Genomic DNA, 26,054 nt, shown 5'->3' on the forward strand with positions numbered 1-26,054 from the left:
TGAAAAGTCTTAATTATGGAAGAGAAATAACGTCGGGTCGCGGGCATCCTTAAGCCGCTATGATAAGTGAAATGCTACGGATGCTAACCGATAAAGAAGGATAACTAACTGTCAAAATGGAATTATAATTTCACCGCCATGTTGTCTACGGAAAACTAATCTGCGAGTCATAAACAATGCGTAAAGAGTTAACGATTACTTGTAAAAGAATATTTTACGCGAACGTGAATGACACATCGAGGTGAATTGCTAATAACCTTTAAATAAATACCAAGAAGTAGTAATTTCAGCCTTTTTTCTTCAAAAAGACGCAATTAGAGCAGCGTTAACCTATACGTGCAATCGAATGGATCTAGAAAAGATGATTTCATGCAACTTAAAGCGTTACAGGTATTCATGTTTGTTTAACAAATTATTCTTTTCTATGACTCATGATCAATAGTTTTTATCGAGTTGTTAGTGATCTATTTAAATTAATTTCAATGACGAATAAACACGTATAAACGAGAATATTGATAAAAAAAAACAGAAAAACATTCCGTAATACGTAAAATTGTGTTTGATGGTTTGTGAAAACGCGAAACGATAGCGTCGTACGCGAACGGTTACGCGAAATTTTCATTAACAGGCGGATGTTAACTCGTGACAGAGTGCTTGTCGATGCAGGTACCTGTAATTTGCAGTTACTACCGCAATTTATCTTTTACCGGGAACATTGCGAAACTAGAAATGAGTAGCAGCTATCCACAACGAAACGTCACTTATCGGCGGGGCAATCTGACGACAATTATTTTCTAGTTGTCCGCGCTTAATTCCCCGTTAATTACATTTTTTCATGCCTTCCTTTTAATTACAACGACATATGAATCTCGATGATTTATCAGGAAAAATACGATTGATTTCCGTTTCATCTAGCTTAAACTTATCGTCGAACAACATTCCGCGTCTTTGTTTCGAATACTTACGCAAAAGGAATCGGCGCAAGGAGCCACAGACTTCTGATTTATCGCGGTAGTGGCGGATACGTCTTAATGAACGTACGAATCGTGATACGACTCAATTGTGACGTACGACGTGTACCAACGACTTCGAAAAATACGTGCTCGAATTTTCGAAACCGTTCGGATAATCGCGTTCGTCGAGCGTCCTTTCGTGGAATTGGTTCACCTGTCTGACGTAAGTCACGTTTCGGCGCGGAAAAGGTTGGTAAACACCGATGTGCGATCTATCGGTAAATCGCAACGCGGGAAAAGTGAGCGATTGTCGATAGGAGGGGTTCAGGGAGAGGGGAAATTTGTGCAACAGTCCTGGAACGATACAGAATGGCACAGTGTGGCCCGGCGCGCGACGCGAAACAGGTGATATCGTGCATCCGTGAAATGATAGGACGACTCGATTAACCGAACGACGAGAATTTCGGCGACATATCTACGGAGAGATTCGACTATCGTTTAATATTCTCTATCAGTCCATTCGGAGGTCAACTTTCCATTTGTTCCTTTAAACGTCGACCTTGCGGACACCTCCCGCAACACAATTACACCAATTTATTTTCCGTTGTGCCTCTAGCGTTCTATAATATTCGTTTTTTTTTTTCTTTTTACACGTCTCTCCTTTTTAATACGGTCGAGTGCTCGTAGAATCCGTAACCGTTACCTTGAGTCGGTAATTTTCGAGCCGTTTTCGTTCCCGCCAATTTATGTCTCTCGCGATAATCTCGAACGCGAAATCGAAGGAATCGTTTTACGGTGTACCGAGACGAGCCCTGTGTCTGCTGCGATCGGTGAAGATAGAGTAAGCGTCGAAAATTGCACGAAAGCGAGTTCATTGGGAATGCACGGATTCGTGCGAACACCTGGGACTACATCCCCGTGAGAGCAAAGGGATCGGACCAAGGAAAGGATTGTCAAACTGTCGAGTAAGTGTACGCGTATTTGGTTAGTTGAAAATGTTCGTTTAGTTTGCGGTGACGGGTGTTTTTCTGTAGTTCAAACGGTTACTAACCTGTTGAGGATTTGTACAAATACGGAATCGTGAATTTGACCTAAAGATAGGGAAAGATAATGGAAGAAAATGGAGAATATGTTATAGAGTAAATATATTCCGTTGTTCAAGAAAAATCAATGTTTATTTGTGCGTTAAAATTCGAATAAACTTTTTGGTTAATCTGATAATCTGATATTATTATCGGATTAACCAAAAAGTTTATTCGAATTTTAACGCACAAATAAATATTGATATTTCTTGAACAAGGGAATATATTTTTCTTGCACGCTGGTAGCGCTTCCATCGATTCTTTTTCTCGAAGGTTGAAATAATTTTCGTATCCTGTCATTCTGTTTAATTTCTATAATAGCAAATAATTGTCGCAACGTCTCATAGCAAAGAAATTCTATACTCGTGTCCTTGGGAAGTAATAGCTTCGAGTTTGTTGGCTTTTCAAAGAAGAAAAGGATTAACGTCGTTTTACTAATCGTTTAGTTACTTGATTAGAGACAGGTTGGCGGTATTCGTTTGTTTTTAATATCACACGAGTGTTATATATCGCAGAGACAATACGCCAATCAAATTGTATCCGATAATTTGAAAATATGAATTTATTATTGTTAGAAAGTAAACGTTATGAATAATAACACTTTTTTTAAACAATGTAGCATCGGTCGAGTTATTTATGGTCGAGTATCGAACGAAACTAAAATATTTGTATGAATTACAATACGCTGGTCGAAGTAATTAGGGCATGTCCAATAAGTGACACCGAGATTATCCAGTGCACCTAACTCCCTATTTACACCGTGCTCCTTTTTACACGGTTTTCAAAATACAATTTCTAAAAATACAATTTTATAGTGTACAAATATTTGTTCAATCATTCGTTGGTACCATTCGTTTGTTAATACTGACATTAAACACAGAACATATGTACATTCGTACATGTCTTGATTAAGGCAGTAAATCTTTATAGCAGCAGAAAAATGCATGTGTTTTTAGATAACGTGCTTCGTACATTTCTTATTTCACGAACGTATATTTTTCCGTTTGTATTTTATTTTATTTTACGTCAATTTAATTAAGTAACTTTCTAAATTACAGGCATCCTTTTCTATTTCTTAGTTTAGAGGGGCTTTCATGGAAACAATCATGATTTCGATCGAAAATAAAATATAAATTAGGCGTGCTTTAAAGATTCTAATGGAACTCGAATTTTATAGGGATTAAAAATATCGCGATATCGAGTAATCAGTATTGAATGAGACCTTTGAAATTCTTTTCGTATCAACAAGTAATTAGTACAAAGAACGTATAATTATATCCTCGTGAGGCATAACATGCTATCCAAATATGTATTGTTTAATAATCCATTTAACATTTCGCAAATTATTACGAATGAAGTAAAAAACACCGCCATGTTAAACGCGCAATAACTCCTTCGTATTCTTAAAACTGTTGATTCCTAGGTAAATCGCACGGAATATGTTCGCCAAATAATTGCAACTCCAAAATTTCCTGGATACGCGACACAAGTTCTTGATAGTAAACATTCACCGTTACTTTGCATTATAATTTCAGAAAATTAGCATTATACGACAGAATGATACAATTCGTTTTCAAAGTGAGTTTGTAAACATTTCTCCATGGTTCTCCAATCGAAGTCATGCGCTACGATAATTGTTGACTAATCGCCATTTTTGTTTTAGATTATATTTGCCTGGCCGTGTTTGCGCACTTCAGGAAAAATTGATTTAATATTGCCAATACATGCACATAAATTACATAGATTAATTAGATACATTAATTGCGTGTATCAATCAAATGAGTTGATTAAATGCGTCGATTAACTAAATTAATTACATGTGTCTCTCAAAAATGTATACAATGTTAACAACGATACGCGTGTTGTAGCGTTCAGATGATAAGACATACTTTCAATTAAGTTTCAACGTATGTGTGAAGATATGAATTTGCAATACAGTTGTTAGTTACGTTAAATATCTTCAGTCTGTTTCTTACAATTAGCGCTATTTCGCTAAACTTGCTGAAATGGCACCGTGTGCAACGTTGTCCCTTCTCCAAATGGTCCTAATCTCTCGTATAAGGGAAAAGCGAAGTTACAGTGAAAGTAGTCTAAATCAACAAGTACTGTGGGAGGGGGAGGGGGAGGGGGGGGAACTTTTGTGTCCCCCTACTGATTGTCAATTTGTTTTTTTTTATTTTTTTTTATTTTTTTTTTTTTTTAGATCACCGATCTTTACGAAATAACGAGTTACGAGCGATTCGAAGTCGCAGGTACCAGACTTACGCAACACTCTTTACCTAAAAGTATAGAAGCGCGAGTTGCATGTCTAACGACGCAACGCACACGGTTGAATCTAGGTGGTCTCGCGACACACATTTCACAACGGAATGGAAATTGCGCAAAACCGATACTTTTAGCGAATAACGAAACGCGTCAAGAGCAAAATTATTTACCCTCTTGAGACCTAACCGTCGCTTTCGCAAACGTCCACGCTCTATTAATCGGTCCTCGATGCTGTCCCGTCGATTCTTACGTTTCATTCGCGTCGCGCCACAATATCTTTATCAATCGTCCGCTCGTTTTCTTATGTAACGAAGGATCGTTAACTACATTCTAACTAGAAAAAGGTGAACCAGTTTTTTTTTTTTTTTTAACATTTTTTAATCATGAATCGTTTCCTCGAGGCAGAAAAGCTTCATCGAAATCAGGGTTAAGTTGTAACACTAACAACATTCTGGATTTGGGACGCGAAATTTTTGGGATTTATCTTTCGGCAAGTGTTTTCAACGAGGAAAGGGCTATCCTGAAGTAATTAGATTTAGCTCGCTGTTAATTCACATCTGCCACTCCTTAGAACAGAAGGATACGATTAGCTTTAATGGATTTTACCTGGCTGTTTGCACGAGGATAGGTGACGCGAATGACTGGTCTAGTTGTCGGGAAAAAATAACTGCAACTATTGCAATATTAGAAGGTGTGCGTACTGTATGCAGTTTAACCCGTACCTGGTACACCTGGGTCCTTGGACCTGAAAGGAATTTTGTTTGTCCACTTCAAAGAAACGAGTTTCAGGATTAGTCAATTGACACTTGTTTAATGTTCAGTAGAGTTCGAGTCAAATAATGTTATTGCCCTCTTTCGTCGCGAAATAAAACAATTTTATTAGATATTATATAAATAGTCGTCTCAAATCTTTTTACTGTTTCGATCATTTCATCCTGTTTCTCCTTGAGCGCAACGTAACGCACCGTTAATATAAAAGAACAGTACGGTACAGTATAAGAAGGAATGTGCAAGGAGGAAAATATTTTGTAGAAATGTATGTGATCGAGCGATTAGAAATTATCAGTATGTAATACTGCGTGGGAAGGTATTAGTCATAGATTATATTATGCAGAAACCTTTAAGATGAGTGGCAATGAAAATAGAAATAAATAACTGTGTATCGGAAATAGGACTTTTAAGAACCATTCTATTTTCATTTAGTTGCGTATGTTTATTTTCCATTCTAAATAAGAGACGTTAATGCATTTATTATCAAGCATATGTAGTCTAGTTCTGCGTATTATTAGGCGTAGTTCGTTAATAGAGCGTTATTCGTTTTTTTTTTTTTTTTCATCGTCTAGGATTAATCGTACTAGTTTCGTAAACAAAATAGACGGTCGCGAGCTTCTTGAAAACGTTAACGATTGACATTGGCGATAAAATACATGATAGTAGTTGCGGTCCTTTGTTGTGTGTTATCGTTATCACTTACAGTTCTTTCATTTTTTATTATTTACTTATGAATATTTTATTTTTAGCCGTAAAGACTTCTTTTCGTTAAAAATCCAAGGATTCACATTAATGTCCCTGCAACTTTAGTAATTGTTCCGTGAAAAATTATTACTCTAATTATACTCGCGATGATTACCCATTCAGGAATTACTAGTCACGAAAACAGCTGGCAGTGAAACCCACAAAATTAGAGTGATAATTTTATACGCAGCAATTACAGTAATTATCCATTGTTGTATTGTAGACCAATAGCACCGTAGCTGAACGCTGACGTCGCGGCTTCTAACTATTGGCTATTAGACGTTATTTTAGTCACAAATTAGTCACATTAAAAAGAAAAAAGAAAATTGATTCTTCTCTGCGTTTCTTAACTTTTAACATTTGAAGAATTCGAGAAACCTTGAAATATTAATGCTAAACTGGAAACGATAACGTAGACAACGATAACGTTGGAATATTTTTCGTGGAACGATCAGCTGTTACGTAGTAAAACGCTTCAATCCGTATCAGTACCTTTAGGTTCTCTAATCTACCATTGTACAGGCATTGTTGACGCACTAACACCAAGTTCCGACGATTCGAGCAGGAAAGAATTACTGGCATGTTGTTTGAACGCATTTACGGGAAACAAAGTTGTACAAATCCCTCCTTATCTTGCTACTTACGTATTTAACAATGGATCAAGGTCTGTACTATGCATGACACCCGCAATAAATATCAGAATCGAACATATACCTGTGGAACACCGAACGAAGCGGGAACGAAGGTTTCACGAATTATAAACAAAAATATTGAAACGATAATCGACAAGAATATTCTTCGATGCATCTGTTCAAGTATCGAAAATTTCATCTACGATAGAACGATTTTATCGAAGGTCGCGTGTTCGCCGGTATGTCACGCGTGATCAACCTTGAACGCGCGTTGAAAATACGATTGCGTTTGATCTATTTATCGAACGGCGGAATGCTTTCTATACAGAGATGCTTTCGCAGAAAATGATGGACGTACATCACCACGTTGTCAATTAATCGTACAATCTAATTCTAGACAAAGATGTTGCACGAGGACGACTGGATTCCGTGAATTGTCCTTCGGCGCTTCGGAAACGAAAACCTATCGGACATGGAATGTCGAGATTACGCTTGTAACAAATTGTATTCGCTAACTGGAGATTGATCGGTCCGATTAAAAAATATCTCTGTCGTAGAATAACCCTGTCTTCTCTCTTATAGGAGCACAAGCTCTTCTCTTGTCGTTAATCTCCGCGTATTTAGTTCTTTAATACAGTTCTCAAGCTATTCCAATACTGATTCAAGATTATTATTAATTTTAGTAGCGTACAGCAACTATTAGCGATGTATCACAGAAGTAAACTGCAAAGCATAGCGGACTCAAACTATAAAATAGATAGATAAAGAGTAACGTCCTTTTGTTTTCGTCTGCACACAAATAGCTCATTCAGTCTAAACGGTTTCTATGTTTAACTAACTACAAGCGTACATTTACACAAGATTTATGTATTTACCTTTACGCGAAATACCCACTTTGCGACGACTTAGTCTTCATCTGTTAGAGACGAAAGCACGCTCGTGTTCTTTGAGTTGATACAACGATCATTGTTTGTCTACGTTTAACTATGTGATCAGTTGCTTGCTAACAATTGTTAACTAATTACTGCGATGACCATGCACGTATGCCGAACAGCACGTGTCGTTTATGCGCTTGAAATATGGCTGTGTGCATGTGTATACGAAAATTATACAAAATATGAAAATAATATGTACAAAATGCATACGCGGAATAATAAAATGAAACAATAACAATAGCGTTTATACATACATAATTGAATTGCTACATTGTATACTATAATACATGTAATATACAGCGATTCAGTAATTTAGTACGACAATGACGATGACAGCTGGATATTTTGCATATTTCCTAGATATATTACATGTATCTTACACGCAGATGCATACACTTTGAATATTTACGTTCGTTCAAGAAATTAGAGAATGATACATGGAACTGTATACAAGGGCTTTTCATTAAGGAATTAAAAAAATAATTAATTCCGAGGGTGAAGCGATAAAGAAAATAGATTTTGATAGAATACATAAATGCATGGTTACAAAAATAAATAACATTGTATGAGATTAATAGAAAGGAAACTTGAAAGTGTTATCTTTCGCTTCATTCTGTGTCTCTCCAATGATCGTGGTCATATCGGCTTTTATGTTTCATTAATACATGTACCTTTGAACAGGCACACGAATGGCGAAAGCTCTCTGTCCCTGAGCATCACTAATAACACCTTCTAATAAAAATTACTAACGTTTCCAATTCATCCCCAACATCTATTAAAACGTCTCCAGCCTCTCCATTTCGCAATAGCACGTCTAATGTTAGATTACGTAGCATCCAATCGTCTGGAAACCACATTTTAGCCTCGTAGAAATTATCACGGTTGTTACTCCGATGCGGTGAACGCCGTTAAACGATCTCAGCCCGATACAATGGCATCCAAACCGGTAACAAAAGCAGGAATGAAATAACGATGCAGCCGAGTATCGTTGCACGGTACAATGCGTAATTATTGGCCGACAGCGGAAAGACAATTGTCTTGTTGACCAGTTTTCATTCACCTACGCCCCGATCGAAAACCTGAATAGGATCGCATGGTTCGGCCAGGCCACGTGGCTCGTCACTGTAAATTCGCCACTTGACTCGCCAACAATTTATTGTGCCGACTGTGTAATTCAAGTGCATGGTCACCGTGATCACGTTCATTGTCGAGCTACCTATTTGACGTCTGCCCTGGCCGTATCTTCTTTCACAGAATGAGCCCATCAAGAAACCTAATCACCTGTTCCTCGTTTCACGCGCGCTTAAAGGTGAACTTTGCATGTTCAATTCGTCCATCCGCGGCGTACGCGTTTTTCGCGGCGGGATTCGTTCAACAGGCTTTCGACGCTTGTTCCATAAAGTTTTTCACGCGTGTTTTCAGCTACTGGCTCGCGCAGAAATTCTCGAACGACGGTGACTCAAGTTCTTGAGGGTACAGGGCCAGGAACACGATCGTATTTCAGCAGCAAAAGCCCGAAGTTATGACAACATCCAATGGTGAGTAACGTTTGTTTTCGAATAGTCGTATCGCTCGCGCTCGTGTCGCGATCGTTCGCGTGAAACTTTTCCGAGCGACCTTTTGTTTTTTTTTCGCGACAATAATTTCTGGACGAGTTTACGACGCAAAGATTGACACCGAGTGTCGTAAACTCGGACGTGCATTGGCTAACACTTCTGTAGTCGCTTCTTAGGCCCAAGGAAATCGTTTCAGAGTTTACGAGTCGAAGGTTGACACTGAAACGCCGTAAATCTGGATGTACGTTAACAGAAGGAAGTAAAACGACGGTCCTCGAGCGTTTCTTCAACTCGGAACACGCGCAAACAATGACCTCTGATAGAGAAGGTCGTGCAGAGTCGTTTCGTTAATTAATCCAACGCATATAGAATTAGTACATTGTGTCGTTGATAATTGAAACAGCGACCTTCGGATTGGATCGAAAGATTTACGGTAATTGGCGGCGCGACCTTGCGCGACCTTGTCTAATGCAGGTCAGCGTCTTTTCCGAGATTGCTGTGACACTTGACATAGAGAATACGTGGATATTTCCGTAGCAAGAAATCCTGGCAACTGTTCGCTATTGTTATTAGCGATGAGTTCGTTGATATTAATTAATATGAATTTAGCTTTTTTGGGGTAACTACTGGATTGGCTCCTCGAGATACTTCGTGAAGTAAATATTACTGCGTAAATAAAATATACAGAATGTATATTCAATATATTCTACAAATTAATGTAACGATATTGTTATTTTAATTTGCGTAAGTATAAATACCTTTTGGTTGTCTTTAGCATGCGTTTATTATATCCGAACGTTTTCGATGGTGTTTTAGATCTTTATTGGTAACGTACACGAACAATCCGCGCCTTGAACTTGCATTTGTTCGAGATAAAAGAAATTAAGTTTTTACGTTTGCTATTTGTCTATCTTGGCGAACCGTCCCCGAAAATCCGCAAACGTCTATTTTTTTCGCTCAGCGGAAAAATACGTTGTACAGTAGCGGATAAAAGATTAAAACGATTAAGATTGTTTTTAGTATTAACTTCGTATACCGGTATACGAAGTTTTCGAACGTTAAGCGGTTGAGATGCAATCGCGTCTGATGACCCGATAACGGAAATGTGTTATCGTCGTTTAACAAGATTATGATTATAAAGGAATTATCAGTTTTTAACGCGAATATATCTACTTGAGTGTTGTAACTGATTTGATTTATTAAAACGATAACGAGAGAAAAGCAGAATTGGAAGCGTATCGCGGCGATTGAATCACTGCGATATTTTTACGGAGTTGTCGCTTTTAATATTATTGCTGTTGATAAGAGGCGAAATTGGCTGGATTAGAGCTGTTCATTTCCGGTTTTATCTGTTCGCGTCAATTGCGATTAAGGTCAAAAGAGTATCGAGTACTTTAATTCGAAATCTAATTGGATTCTAACGATTTTGTTTGTGAGATGTTCCATTGCGAAAGTGTTTCATATATTTATTGTATTTTTTTTTTTTTCAACAGGGGTAAAGAATGACAAAACGTCGGAAATACAGTGGCAGAAAATTCACACCGGCCAAGATGAGGACATGGTAAGTATTTTAATCGATGAAAAGAGATTATGGAGGAATGTTTATCGGGCACTGTTTATCGAACTTATTGTCATCTTTCAGCGTATTTATGGGTTCGAGAAGAGTGGTTTGAAAAGTGCCTTGATTTGTATCTCCTACGTGCTGACCATTGGATGGGTGAGACTCTTCTTCCACTGGTATCCTCAGTTGCATCTCTACGCGACTCACAACAAATGTCCCTTGAGCCGCGCGACAAGATTGCTCGTAACTGTAAGCATTGTTACGCGTTTATGTATATTTTCTTAGAAATAAATTTCAACGTCAATTCCGAACACTTTCATACCCATTATCTCGTTTTCGATACACGCTTGGTTGAGACAATCCTCTTGTGGATTATTCTTTATGGTTGGTACGCTATTTGTACCGTGAAATTTGTCCATCCAATGATAAAACTGTTGCAAAACCACTCTGCATATATACATACATTATCATACGTGGATTCTGTACATTTTCTTTCGCAATCTCGTTGTATTTACTTGTCACAAAACGAACTGATATGCACCCGAAAAAAAATCTACACACTACATGTAGGCACGTACACGAAGAGATCGAATCGCGTCGATGTTAATTCGTCTATAAGAGTGGAAAACAAAAAAAAAGAATCTATGTATACAAAGATACTTATAAATTACCTCGAGCGATCGAAGACTTTTACATGACTCATGCGTTGTAACATCAGATATTTAAAATTAGCATAGCTTGGTATGGATATGTTATAACTAGAAATCGGCGTGAAAGTGATACCTCCGCGCAGGATAAATTCATTTCAACCGTTTTATTGCTAATTGATGACGTAAATGTGTAAACAGGATAATTATCAAGGAAAATACAAGTCATACTTCGTGAAGGAAGTGAAAACCGTATCTGCGAGGAATCTAAGGTCAGCTCGCTTTCAAGTTTCTTTTCTATTTGATCTTGAAGCAGGTCCAACGGGAATCTAAATTTGCTTCTTTTACTAGGGAGCAAGATGTACCAATACGCCTGGACGAAAACGACGACGATATCGTCGAGAAGAAGTGCAAGAAGCTGAAAATCAATTTAGAGAATGGCACGCAATGCGAGGTCCTCGAGTACAAAGCTTTTTGGTGCAAGAAGCAATGCTACATCTGGGACATCACGCAGAACACGTTTGCGAGACTAGTAGGTCTTGACAAGTACACATTGTGCTCGGACCTCGATCTCAGTAGCAATCAAGGACTTTCTAAAGAAGAACAAAGCCTTAGGTAGGGTGAATTTATAATTATCCAGGAGGTACATCAAGTATTAAATTATCCCTGAAAATATTGTGTTTCTGAAATCTCGTTCGCCAACCAAGTCGACTCATTCACTTGTTGAACCTGAATATGATTCCTGCTAGGCACCACCTAACACTTCATAACCGATTTATTCTTGTTTGCAGGCGAATAGTTTATGGCAGTAACGAGATTATCGTCCCAGTACAAAGTATAGGCGTGTTGCTGCTGTTGGAAGTTCTGAATCCATTCTACATTTTCCAAGTCTTCACTTTGTGCGTGTGGTTCGCGGAGGGCTACTTGTACTATACCGTAGCGATCATATGTATGTCATTGTTCGGGATCATAAGTTCCATAATACAAACTCGTAAGGTACAGAAATCATTTGTATCGTCAGACGCTTTGAACCCTGTGTCACTTGAATGACAGTAATTGAGGATATTTTATGAATCGAAACAGGAACACAATCCTTGAAACAAGATCCTTCGTTATCTACGTTTACTTCTGCGCAACGCGTATGCGCGTATGTATTTCTGATAGGCAAGTGTTTTCCGCTGACGATAATTGATCTTGGTGTACAACAAAAAAATAAAGAACGTATCGTTAATGACATAGAATTCTTCAAGTAGTCATTAAAAAGCAATTACCAACAGTAAAATTATCTTCAGTAAGATATGTTTCCAAGATACTTGTTCGTTCTCAGTAGAACGTAATAGATAATGAATAAAAAAATATGAAATTCTTTATCACTCGTTGCTATTTAATTATATTTTCGTTGTTACTAGTTCTACAGGCTACCGATTCAAGTGATCAGGTTCAAGGCGTCAACTCGCGTCTTCAAGATTTCTCTGAATCTTGATTTACAGTCAAATGCGAATCCTTCTTTTAACAGAATCAAATCAATCTTTGTGGCACGGTTGCGTCGACGGCAACTGTTCGCGTGCACAGGAGCTCGACGGTGTCGGAAAGCATACCTAGCAGCGACTTGGTGCCTGGCGATATCATAGAACTGCCCAAACATCAAGCCACCGTTATATGCGACGCGGTGCTGTTGACAGGGCAATGCATACTAAACGAATCCATGCTAACTGGTAAGCCACTGACAATCCAAATCGAATGCTTTCCCGTTCTTCGTATCGTCAATCCTATTGTTACAATTTCAGGAGAGTCTGTGCCAGTAACGAAAACCCCATTGCCATCGCGTCACGTTTTGTACGATCCCAAAGAATGTTCCCATCACACGATATACAGTGGCACTACCATTATTCAAACCAGGTGCGATACCTGTACCACGTGTAATTTTTGCTAGCATTATGGGGTTACATGTACCTGAATGGTTAAAGAAACCGGCCAACTTAGAGATAATATGACCTGAGAGAGAATACTGTGATTGCAACGTTAAACGCTAAGGACTCAAATCATTTAGTTAATCGAAAACTATTTAAATTTCAACGGCGAATCGTAGGACTAGAGATCTTGTACTTTACGAAAAAGCAGAAAATTAAAAATCATTTTTTTATAGTGTCCAGGTATATGTAACCTTTTTTAGAGTCACAGACATCGTCATCATTAATTCACGTTTCTGTTAGATGTTACGGCGATGACCCAGTTCTAGCACGAGTTATTCGAACAGGCTTCCACACCAATAAAGGTGGATTGGTCGCAGCCATCTTGTACCCACCACCAGCAGACTTTAAGTTCGATCAGGATTCTTATAAATTCATTGGTATTCTCGCGCTTATTGCCACCTTTGGTTTCATATACACTATCGTGACTAAGGTGTGTTTCGATGCCAATTCGTCCATAATTTATTTTTGACTTAAAGGATTAGATACTTGAATTGCTTCAAACTACAATATTCAAACCCAATAAAAATCCATATAAACAATACGAACAAAGAAAAGTCTGTACTGACATTCATTTCCTTGGAATTAAGTTCTAGGGGGGGACTTAATTTTGGAACAATTTGAGTGCATAGTCCTCTTAATCGCATTCCAAAATTTAATATTGTTTGAACATCATTGTAGGCTTCCAGAGGGATTACAGCCGGCGATATAGCTATAAAAGCGTTAGATATAATCACGATAGTGATTCCTCCAGCATTGCCTGCCGCAATGACAGTGGGAAAACTGTACGCTCAATCGAGATTGAAAAGAGCACAAATATATTGCATTAACAATAGAGTCATTAATGTATCCGGTAGTATAAATTGCGTGTGTTTTGATAAGGTGAGAATCACTCGTGCATACTACAATGTATCATTAAGAGGAAACTGTACATGCTTCCACTGTGTTCTTGAAATTAATTTATCTCAGAGTTGAGGATTGTATTCACTTTTACAGACAGGGACTTTGACGGAAGATGGTTTGGACATGTGGGGCATCGTACCTTGCACGAATGGTGTTATCGGTGAATCGGAAAGAAGCGTTCCTAAATTGCACAACCATCCTCTTTTCGAGGGAATGGTGGTTTGTCATAGTTTGACTCTAATCGACAATGAATTGTGCGGAGATCCTCTGGATGTTAAAGTAATTGTCAAAACTTTAGACTCTACTTCGTTTATTGCATCGACTACCACACAGTTCATTTACGACATCTATGTTTTTGTTTACATTGAGAACCACGACAGTTGTCCTTCAATAAATCAAGTGTTGAGACGAAAATCTGGGAAAACCCAACAAGAAAATTTCTTTAAAAACAATTTGGCTGTCGATGTGCCATATCAAATAATTTCTGTTCACGGTCATTCTCGTCTACGTATTTGCAGATGTTTGAAAGTACCGGATGGATATTGGAAGAATCAGATATCGGGCAGTCGAACAAGTACGATCTCGTAGCGCCAACGATCGTAAAACCGCCTAGGGGCACCAGTTTCATGGAAAATATGAACGAGATATCGGAAATCGGGATAATACAACAGTATCAATTTTCAAGCTCTCTACAACGAATGTCTGTGATAGTACGAATATCGGGATCGGAAACTTTCAAAGCCTACACGAAAGGCTCACCTGAGATGATACTTAGCCTGAGTAAACCAGAAACTATTCCGAGAGACATCATGTTTTGTTTAAAACGTTACACAGAACAGGGCTACCGCGTTATAGCTATGGGCCGAACAGTATTGACCGAAAATAGTGATAAGGTAATCGAAACTATAATTTTCTTTACAAGTTCTTCGTAATCTAAAATGTTCATTTAAATACATATGTGACCTACTTCAATCTATTATAGCAGACCAATTTGTTATTAATAGAGTGCGAATTTTATGAATTTTTATAAATACGATAATGTATAGGACGTATACGTAACGTATGCATAATATATTAATTAAAATATTAATATTTTATTTTTCATAAGTCCGTTACATCTACGCATGTTTAAAATAATTTTCCATGTGTGTATCGCCATATATGCATATCAGAGTACAAGAAATATAACTCAAAAACAAGGTCAAATAGATTACTCTCTTATATGTATAAACTTTTTTCAATGTTGTTTGTCCTCAATTAGAGCCTGAGATAATTCTTACGTGTTAGAAATCAACATGTATCCTACTATGCAGTGACAAAAAGTTGGTCAATGAATTTAATTTGTAACAATATAAACTTCTAAATTATACTATAGAATTCTATAGTATAAAGAGGCAGCGAATACATTATAAATTAAGGCATTTTTATCAAACATGTTCGATAAGCTTGACTAATCGCTTTGGAATAATCCGACATTTTCAAGAAACGTACCCGTGCTAATCGCTATTTACATATGCTTAATTAACGTTCCTGTCGTCGTAAATCGTTCTATTTTTCATAGTTTGCATTTTCATTCGCAGATAACGAAGCTACCCCGTGACGCAGTCGAACAGAACCTTGAGTTCTTAGGTTTGGTTATCATGGAGAACAGATTAAAATCACCGACTGTACCGGTGATCAAGGAACTCAGAACTGCCAACATACATGTTTTGATGATCACGGGTAATTGAGATTTCGTTGGTTTAGCACTTCATCGCTGGTAGAAAGCGAAATGATTTATGAACATGTTATATGCCTAGCGTTAAAACAAGTTATTTCAGGGGACAACATTCAAACCGCTGTAAGCGTTGCAAAAGAGTGTGGCATTTTGTCACCGCAAGAGTCTGTGATAGATGTTACAGTGGTTATGAAAGAGAACCAAGTGCAGCCGGAGATTTATTTCAATGCTCAAGAAATATCTTCGAAATTGGTAATTTTACTTAATCATTGAACCCTCGCAATACCAAGTGTTTTTTTACATATCCTATCAAAGAGGCTAACATTCAACTTTTTTCAAATTTCTATCGAACGATATTTATGTTTTGCTCCCCTGCCCCCCCCCCCTTCCCCGGTTTTGCGAGGCTCAACACTCGAGAGAAACGAAATATAATGATCGTTTTCCTGCTTTCCTTTTCAAGAGTCTTCAGGATAAAATGCTTAGGGTAACAGAGTTGCAGAATATAGAACAAAATATAGGTAATAGAAATTATCGGTTCGCGCTAACGGGTCAGTCGTGGCAGTTGCTCCGCGAGCATTATCCTGACATCGTACCGAAGATATGCGTACGTGGTGCAATATTTGCTAGAATGACCAGCGACCAAAAGCAGCAATTAGTATTGGAGCTGATGCAACTCGGTTATTATGTCGGTATGCATCAATTCCTAATATTTGTCATACTTAACTGTACCGTGTAGTCGTAATTTCAAAGAGGTTTCGTAAATATTACAGCCATGTGCGGAGATGGTGCTAATGATTGCGGGGCTCTAAGAGCAGCGCACGTGGGTGTATCCTTGTCTGAAGCGGAATCTAGGTAACATATCATACTTACTTTATGCAGCAGCATCAATATTTAAAAGATTTTTAGTATTATAGAATCTTAACGGAATAAAACCTCGATTATTGCAGGAAAGAAAAAGATCCATTTACACCACAGCTAAAAGATTATTAAGCTTTATTATTCCGATCAACCCTGATTTAGATTTTTAAATCATCGTATGTTCCAATATTAATGTTCGATGTCTTCTTTTTTTAGCGTAGCAAGTCCTTTCACGTCTAAGGTGCCTGACATCACTTGTGTTCCGAAGGTGATAAGGGAGGGTCGTGCTGCGTTGGTGACATCGTTCGGAATATTTAAGTTCATGGTTACTTACTCCCTTACAGAGTTTTTGTCCGTCATTATTCTCTACTCGATCGATTCAAACCTGTCGGATCTAGAGTTTCTCTTCATCGATATATTCCTCATCGTCAACTTCGCCTCATTCTTTGGGAAAACTCGAGCATACGAAGAGAAACTAGTGAAAAAGCCCCCGATGACTAGTCTTTTAAGTTTCACGACAATCTTCTCTCTGACTGTACATATGTTAATTATGACTATTTTTCAAGCTGTCGCTTATCACGCGGTGCGTACTTTCCCTTGGTTTGTACCATACGTAAATACGGAGGATGATAGATACGCGTGTTACGAAAATTATTCGGTGTATTGCGTATCCATGTTCCAGTACATAACCATGGCAATAATATTTTCACGAGGAAAACCGTATCGAGAAGCTATATACACAAACATCGCATTCATAGTTTCCATAGTTTTACTAACTGTCGTTTGTACATACATCACAGTCTATCCTGCAGAGTGGATAATAAATTTACTTGAGCTACTTGTGCCTCCAACGTATGATTGGAAGATCATCATTTTGGCGCTTGCTCTAGCAAATTTCGTAGTTTGTATCATCGTTGAAACGTTCGTGATAGAGTATATGATAGAGAAGATACTAAAATCAAAGTTTTATAGACCGGAGAAGTCTAAGAAGGAGTATTTAAGAGTACAGCATGAATTAAAGAATGACTCGAGTTGGCCGAAACTTAATAGAGAATTGCCCATTTTACCGTTAACGCCGAGCGTAGAAAATATAATTAACGTAACGTATTCGGATGAACAGTCGTATGTAAATGAAGTTGGAAAAAATGTAAATGATAAAAAACAGAAGGACAATAATAGGTTATATGCGTATGATAATCAAACATTTGTCGATGACGAATCGGTACGAAACACGAACATGATAACTAGATTTTAAGATGTACTTTGAAAATATAGTACTTGGAAAATGTTTATCAAAAGTTAAAGATTTTAACTTTAATTGATAAGAACAAATATAGTGGATGAAGAGGGAATCAATTATCATACCAGTATTTGTAGATAAGTATTATGGAATACTTCCGAAACAATTAAGAATTTTACTACAAAATGGTACAAAACAAATATGAAATAAAATTTGTGATTATTGTATGTACTATATATGATAAAATGTCATATATTTTTAATAACCGTCGAAGTGTATTTATCTAACGATTTTGACGATTGCACTCTACTATATGTATAGTTCTTTCAAATTTTCCTATTGCAAGAATCATTAATTTATTAATAAAGTGAAATAGTGTTTCTTTCAGATATATCATAAAAGAAACATTTATGTAACACTTATATTTATTATAAAAAATACATCCGACTTAATAAAAAATTTGTGCATCTAAGAAATAAAACAAATTACATATCATAAGGCGGGATTTTTTCTCATCTTCTGATCCGAGAATTTCGATTTTTTTAGCATTTTCTGTAATACAAATAATAGATACATTGTTAATATAGAGTAATAAAAATAATATTTTCAAATGTTTACCTATGATGTCATTGTAATTTGCTACAAGTTGTTTCTGAATCCAATTTCTGTACCGCAGCACGACTTTGTTTATTATTTTTATTGTATTGTCATGTATTTTTGGCTTTAAAAGAAGATTGGGTACAGTTGATATGAACTCCTTAAATGCATCTTCCCTGCAATGTACCATAAAGTATTTGCAGTAGGTACAATTTAAAAAAGAAAAAAAGTAGTGAATGCAATTACCTGTGTAATTCATGTAAAGTATGATCTAACATAATATCACTAATGAGAGAAAATAATTGTAATTGCATTTCTTTCTTTGATTGATTACAACATGCATCTACAACAGCTTGTAAAGTTTCATTGAGATCAAGATGATTTCTATACCAAACTTTACTTGCTTTCAAGAATAATGTTCTCAAAAGCTTGATCAGCTGTGATAAGGCAACATTATTTATATTTGACCAATTTTCAATTTTTTCTATAAAAGACAAAACGGGTAAGCTAAATATAAACAAAGACTCATTATTAATAGAAAACAAAATAAACTTTGTAATACCATTTAAATACTTAATTACGGATGTACAATAATCTTGATTTATTTTAGATGCAACCTTATCATCACTATGTATTGATGTAAACCATATATAAATCTGACAAAGTCCTAGATTTTGTTCTAAGCAGGCATCATATGTCTCATCCACAGAAAAGTCTTCTTGACGTTTTCTGTTTCGTGCTGAGGAGAGCAAGCTCAGTGTAGCACCTAACTTAGTGTAAGGAAATTTTGTAAGTAAATTTTGTATGAAAATGTTCTGAAAATTGTTTTTAAACCAATATTTCAAGTTTATATCGCATTCAGTGTGCAATATATCTATACATTCAATTATTAACTGTATAATTTCTACAGCACTTTTCAATAATTCTAATGCTTCAGCAGAAATCAGAAGTGCAGAATTATCTACATTTTTGTCATCTGGGCAAACTTCCATCCAACTATCAAATATGAGAGGCATTAATGATTCAACATATTTCATAAGCTCTTCTGCATCTAGACTTTGTTCAACAGCATTTTCTTTTAGAATATCATTTTGTTCAAAATCAATTTCAAAGTTTTGAAAATTTGTATTTAAGTAAATAGGAACATATCTAGTATTTTTGTCTATATGTACAACTTGTCCAGTCACATTTAAGCCAATAGTTTGCTGTGATTTATAAAAGCTAACGATAGACCTGAACATAGTGGCAAGCCTTTCCAATACTTTTATCCTCCATTTAACAGTAGTATTTTTGGAATTTAAAGTTGTTATTAATTGTCTTCCAGGTTTCATTTCAGTGTGCAATCTAGAGATCATGTTTAAAAAATTTGGCAGCACTTTATTGCTGTTTCTAGCCAAGACATTACCACAATTTTGTACAAGTACATCCAAAAAGAGTAAAGCATCTTCTTTAATGCGAGGGTCTATATGTGTCATAGCACATCTTAAATATGAAATCAAAACATCACAATATGGATTCAGTTGATCATTAGATACTGGACCAAGTATTAAACTCAAAACTTTGAAGGAGTCATGTCTTATGTTTCTCTCTTTATCAAGAGATAATGCACAAATGCCTTGCAACAGAGATCCAAACTGTGAACTCAATAAGTCCAAAGAATGCTGTGACAAAATTTCTTTTAGTTCTCTCACAGCATCTTGTCGAACTGTTGAATTATAATGTTGAAGACGTGATAGTAAATCCTAAAAATTACATACACACATGTTAAAAGAATCACATAACAATTTCAAAAATAAGTAATATTAATTAATAACTAGTATCATTACTTTAACATTAAGTTTTCTTTTACTAAGAATTTCCGTGTCATCATGATGTTTCAATTGTTCACGTATTACGATCTTTTTAACTTTGAACGTCGGATCAGTGACATTTAATCCCTTTGGTAATGGCTTTGCTTTCTTCGCTTTCAATTTCACTTTTGCCTTTTCAGACTTTAAATGTTTCATGTGCCTATTATTCTTACCCATAATTAATTATTGTGTAAATCGAATTAGTGTATATGCATTATTTTCTCCTCGTCTTTAGGTTAGACCAAGTTAGACTAATATAACGTACAATTAAAACCAATTTTTTCAATAGTATAAATTGTATTATTCAAAAATACACTTGCACATAAATAGATCACTATTCGATATGTAATAATTTACTTAAAACACATGTCATTTATGTTATAATAGTAGAAAAAGAGTACGTACGAACAATATTTTCAAAATCGTATAATTTGTAAGCATGTAGGTTATAGGTTATGTGTATGTTACCCACGAGGCAGTCACAGTTGGTCACAGTGTCATGTACATGTTTGTGCATGTATATTCACTGATCTGTACACAAGTAATCCCAAGTGATCTGTCAAATAGTACGTTTGACAAAGTCTGACGTAGGTAATAATGTAAATTTCGTATATTTAAAAGTGATAACTATGTAAACGCGCAAGAAAGTGTTTTCTTGGTGTTAATTGCATTAACATCAAAGTACCGTTTATAATATTTTTCTCTAATCATACGATAACACTAGGTTAGGCGACTATTTTAAAAATATTTGTGCCTGTTCAGTATTACAAATCGCTAATCAAATTATACGCGTACAACGTGACGATGCAGATATCCAAAAAAAAAGATAAAGGATCCAGTTCTTTTAAGTGGTTAGTATTACAAATAAATTATAATGAAAGCATCAGCTTTCTCTTAGTGAAATTTTGAACTGTTATTTGTTCTATTTGAATTTCTCTTTGACATTTTATATTGCGCATTAGTTTCTATTACACAAACAAGTTATTTCACAAGAATTGTATTTATAATTTTTCATAGGGCATTTTATTAGAATGTGTTTTAATTTTTATCATTCTTTTTCTAAAGATAGAAAAAATATATATATACATATGTATACACAAAAATATAAAAATTTCAAAATTAAAAGCTGTTTTCATATGTAAAATTGTCATATTTTGTATGATATAAATATGATATAAATGAAAATTATATATATATTATATATTATATAAGCACATTATTTGTGATAAGATATATGTTTATCTAAAGATAAGCTCATCACACATGGTTCTGATGTTCTCATTTAAAGATCAGTAAAACATTGATTTATTTTGATAAATTATTAATATGTGTTGTATGATTTTTCAGATATCCCATTTATAAATTGAAATATCAGATTTCGTACAGTAAGTGACCAGATAAAGAGAATCATTACAAATAAGACATATAACAAAACAAAAAATATCAGAAGTAATCTCATATTAAAACAACAATAAAAGAGATATTACTTAGGAATTTCATTTTAATGATTTATTAAGAATTAAACTTTGAAGGATTCAAAATGAATACAACAATGACCTATTGTCCTCCAAATATAACGTTTAATGAGATTTGGATGGAACATGGAATGTCAAAATGTTTCATGGATACTATTAGTAGTGCTGTGATTTCATTGTACCTATTCATTTTTGGTACAATGCAACTTTGGATATATCGAAAGCATGGCACAGAACTTGCTGCAACTTTAGTACCTAAAAGTAAATTATATGTTTTACAAAAAATACTGCTATACTTTGTTCCAATACTCAGTATAGTAAGAATAATTCTACAAGCAACAGTTTTGAATGACAAGAAAATCTATGGTTACATGGTAACAATTTCACTTTAACAATACATAACAATATTGCTTAACTGATAAACTTTAAATTACCTTAATACTTTCAGATTGTCACAACAATATTAACTGTGATTGTTTATCCATTTTCTGTGTACATATTAAGGGTAGAAAGACACAAATTGTTACCAAGTGTACCACCACGTGGTCATGGTCTTGTATTGTTGGGCTTTTGGACCTTGGCGTTTGCTGCTGAAAATTTTGTCTTTGTTAACATTGGAAAACTTGAATGGTGGTTTCATTTAAATACGTAAGTTTAAAATAAACTTATTATATTATTATATAAGCACTTTCTTAAGTTCATATTGTTAATGGGAATGGTATACTTTGCTCACTGTACCTAGTGGGATTTTCTCTCTGTATATGTGTTCTATTTACAGATTAACAGACCAAATCGAGATGGCACTGTTCGTTTTGCGTTACGTCAGCAATCTTCTCATCTTTGCCTTAGGGCTCAAAGCACCAGGAATATTTGGGATACAAGGAATACTTTTAAATTCTGAATATCATAGACTCAATGATGGTTCAGCTACACGGTCAAGATATTACCAAGGTGTAAGTCAATGAATATAATTTTGACTACTACCTATTAGACCTACTACCTACTACTACCTATAATAGTTTTTACCTGATAGAAATCTTGTAACCATTATTGTGTTACAGAGAGTCCTATAATAATATTATGCGACTAAAATATAAATAACAAACCAGGATATATAAAAGAAATACTAATTATCTGTGTACGCGCACACAGTAAAAGTCAATATGTAGATAATTTAATACAATTAAAAGTGTATGTTTATCATTTGTTGGATCTGTTTGGACACGATATATAACTATTTATAATACAATTATTTTCAGAGACCTGAGAATAACAGTTCGGCATGGGCAAATTCCTGGTATAAGATAAAAACTTTGGCACCATTTTTGTGGCCTGAAAAAAGTTTTACGCTTCAACTGAGAGTTATATTTTGCTTTACGTTACTCATAGCGGGACGTTTCATAAACTTGTATGTTCCAATTTATAATAAAAAGATTGTCGACAGTGTTGCCGAAACTCCTACAACATTTAGGTATAGAAAATTTTCAAGTTAAAATTTTAAAAATACACGGGTGTTTTCATGAAATGTTTAATCCTTGTGGTAGGTGGGACCTCATATTAATATATGTAGCATTCAAATTCTTACAAGGTGGAGGTACAGGTGGTATGGGACTACTGAACAATCTAAGATCGTTTTTATGGATTCGTATACAACAATATACAACTCGGGAAATTGAAGTTGAATTGTTCAGGTGAATATTTGATATTTTCATTCTTTTAAGTTTGCTTGGTTTAATTTATAATTATATCTTACTTCTATAATATGAATTTCTTCAGGCATTTACATAGTCTAAGTTTACGCTGGCATCTTGGACGGAAAACTGGCGAAGTTTTAAGAGTCATGGATCGTGGCACAGATTCTATAAACAATCTACTTAATTACATTCTCTTTTCTATTGTGCCAACAATTGTTGACATTATCGTGGCTGTTGTATTCTTTGTTAGTGCTTTTAATAAGTGGTTTGGATTAATTGTATTCACAACTATGACTCTTTATATAGGTGATTATATTCCTTTTTCATCATTTTTCTACAATTTGACATAACAAATATTACGACGTTTTCGTTATTTATGTTAGCTGCTACAATTCTTGTTACCGAATGGCGTACCAAGTTCCAAAGGCGTATGAACTTAGCAGATAATGCCCAAAGAGCACGAAGTGTTGACAGTTTACTTAATTTTGAAACGGTCAAATATTACGGAGCAGAGTCATACGAAGTAGATAGCTATAGAAAATCAATAATAGACTTCCAAATAGAAGAATGGAAATCAATGATTACATTGAATATTTTAAATACCTTGCAAAATATAATCGTTTGCGCTGGTTTGTTAGCTGGATCTTTACTTTGTTTGCACATGGTTAGTGTATAAAATATTTTTATTTTTTTCAAACGTTTCTTGAAAACGTTTATAGGAACATATATCATAAATTTATTGGTTGCAGGTTGTGACTCATCAAGGTTTAACAATTGGTGATTATGTTTTGTTTGCAAGTTACATCATTCAACTTTATGTACCATTAAATTGGTTTGGATCATATTACCGGTAATTAATTATGCTAGTCATTTTTTGCTAAACTAAGAACCATTCTATTAGTTTAAAAATACTTTTTACATTTATAGTGCTATACAAAAGAATTTCGTTGATATGGAAAACATGTTTGATCTTCTCAGAGAAGAACAAGAAGTAATTGATGCTCCAGGTGCTGGACCATTAATAGTAAAACGTGGTCAAGTTGAATTCTCGAATGTATCGTTTAGTTACGTTCCCGAGAATGTCATACTAAAAAATATTAGCTTTGTCGTTCCAGCGGGAAAAACTATTGCTTTGGTTGGACCTTCGGGAGCTGGAAAATCAACTATCGTGCGACTGTTATTTAGATTTTATGATGTAGAAGAAGGAGCGATATTGATCGATGGACAGAATGTTAAAACAGTTAAACAAGATTCTTTAAGACGGGCAATAGGTGTTGTACCTCAAGACACTGTACTGTTTAATAACACCATAAAATATAATATTCAATATGGTCGTATCGAAGCTGTAGATGCAGACGTAATAGCAGCAGCTAGAAATGCAGACATTCATGACCGAATTCTTTCATTTCCAAATGGTTATGAAACACAAGTATGTATTAATTGATGAGTCAAACTATATTTTATTTAATCAAAATGAAAATGAAAACTAGCAATACTCAATTATAACTGTATAGGTTGGCGAGAGAGGACTTCGATTAAGTGGAGGAGAAAAACAACGAGTTGCTATCGCGCGTACAATATTGAAGGAACCAGCAATTGTGCTCTTGGACGAAGCAACAAGTGCACTTGATACTCAAACAGAGCGTAACATTCAAGCAGCGTTAGGAAGAGTTTGTGCTAATCGAACAACTATTATCATAGCACATAGATTATCCACGATCATACACGCCGATGAAATTCTCGTTTTAAAAGACGGGGAAATTGTAGAAAGAGGCAAACATGAAGAACTAATCTCTTATAGCGGAATTTATCATTCCATGTGGCAAGCCCAACTACAGAATGATCAAGAGAGTAACAAATTACCAAATGGTGACATCCATCAGGAAACTGATGTAACATCATCGTAAATGCTTTTAGGAGAAAAGATAACCTCATTTGTTGAGTGTAATAGTCATAATAAAAAAAAGTATATACCTGTTCCTACACATGAGTAACTTATTCAAAAGTACTAAAAATTAAATTTTTAGAATACGATTCTATTTCATTATACAAGATATATTTCTCAATTAGACATTCGTGTTAATTCTATATTTTATTTAATGAAAAATTTTAAATCTCATTAACAATCACAAAGAAATATGAAACAGTTATTATGTATAAGATGATATAGTACATGTTTTACATTAACGTTTTTAAGAAGAGAAATATTTCATATATCAAAGTTTCACTTTTTAAAAGAATAAATAAAGTAAATAGTACATACAACAATCTTCAGAGAAACTATGTTTTTTCATCACATGCATGATTCCAAATCAGAATTTGTATCATACACACATTTTTAGTTGTACATGTACATTTAGTTAGAATGGTAAAGACTCATTTATTGTATCAGAATACAATAATTAAGAGGTGTCAACAGAATTCAACAGTTCATTCCTCCACCTGGTCTTGTAGTCTTGGTTCTGCAGATTGAATTTTATTTGCCAATGCCCCATCTGGTACCCAACCTGATTCATCGATAGGATTTGTTACTGTTACTTCTTGTGCACCCCAAAAATAATAACTTGCAATAAATATCCATAGAAGGGTGTACACTGTCTATCA

At 35.3% G+C, this 26,054-nt stretch overlaps 3 protein-coding genes across 4 annotated transcripts; 2 read left to right on the forward strand and 1 right to left on the reverse strand.

Annotated features, from left to right (window-relative positions):
* Window positions 1-1,082: 1,082 nt before the first annotated feature.
* Window positions 1,083-18,262, forward strand: LOC128892208 (polyamine-transporting ATPase 13A3-like). Its single transcript, XM_054152452.1, has 18 exons — window positions 1,083-1,918; window positions 8,805-8,920; window positions 10,432-10,499; window positions 10,581-10,748; window positions 11,348-11,418; window positions 11,498-11,761; window positions 11,938-12,142; window positions 12,663-12,861; window positions 12,934-13,045; window positions 13,360-13,549; window positions 13,798-13,998; window positions 14,113-14,298; window positions 14,538-14,912; window positions 15,600-15,741; window positions 15,840-15,988; window positions 16,197-16,425; window positions 16,507-16,588; window positions 16,811-18,262. Exons 2-18 carry the CDS (start codon window positions 8,905-8,907, stop codon window positions 17,847-17,849), a joined length of 3,696 nt encoding a protein of 1,231 aa, XP_054008427.1. The 5' UTR covers window positions 1,083-1,918; window positions 8,805-8,904; the 3' UTR covers window positions 17,850-18,262.
* On the reverse strand, window positions 18,246-20,470 carry LOC128892213 (testis-expressed protein 10 homolog). Its single transcript, XM_054152459.1, has 5 exons — window positions 20,258-20,470; window positions 18,994-20,173; window positions 18,678-18,915; window positions 18,453-18,607; window positions 18,246-18,386 (listed from the first exon to the last, which is right to left on the reverse strand). The coding sequence occupies exons 1-5, from the start codon at window positions 20,456-20,458 to the stop codon at window positions 18,283-18,285; spliced, it is 1,878 nt and encodes a 625-aa protein (XP_054008434.1). The 5' UTR covers window positions 20,459-20,470; the 3' UTR covers window positions 18,246-18,282.
* Window positions 20,471-20,737: 267 nt separating this feature from the next.
* On the forward strand, window positions 20,738-25,435 carry LOC128892212 (ATP-binding cassette sub-family B member 6). Of its 2 annotated transcripts, XM_054152458.1 has the most exons (12): window positions 20,738-20,872; window positions 21,006-21,132; window positions 21,629-22,130; window positions 22,205-22,404; window positions 22,535-22,709; window positions 23,016-23,227; window positions 23,301-23,447; window positions 23,533-23,756; window positions 23,834-24,114; window positions 24,200-24,300; window positions 24,378-24,879; window positions 24,965-25,435. In XM_054152458.1, the coding sequence occupies exons 3-12, from the start codon at window positions 21,822-21,824 to the stop codon at window positions 25,355-25,357; spliced, it is 2,544 nt and encodes an 847-aa protein (XP_054008433.1). In that variant the 5' UTR covers window positions 20,738-20,872; window positions 21,006-21,132; window positions 21,629-21,821; the 3' UTR covers window positions 25,358-25,435. The 2 variants fall into 2 exon arrangements, with proteins under 2 accessions (XP_054008433.1, XP_054008432.1); XM_054152457.1 differs by having other exon boundaries at window positions 20,860-21,132.
* The last annotated feature ends 619 nt before the right edge of the window (window positions 25,436-26,054 follow it).

This window comes from Hylaeus anthracinus, unplaced genomic scaffold (assembly GCF_026225885.1).
Source record: "Hylaeus anthracinus isolate JK02 unplaced genomic scaffold, UHH_iyHylAnth1.0_haploid 12002, whole genome shotgun sequence".
NCBI classification, from domain to species: domain Eukaryota; kingdom Metazoa; phylum Arthropoda; class Insecta; order Hymenoptera; family Colletidae; genus Hylaeus; species Hylaeus anthracinus.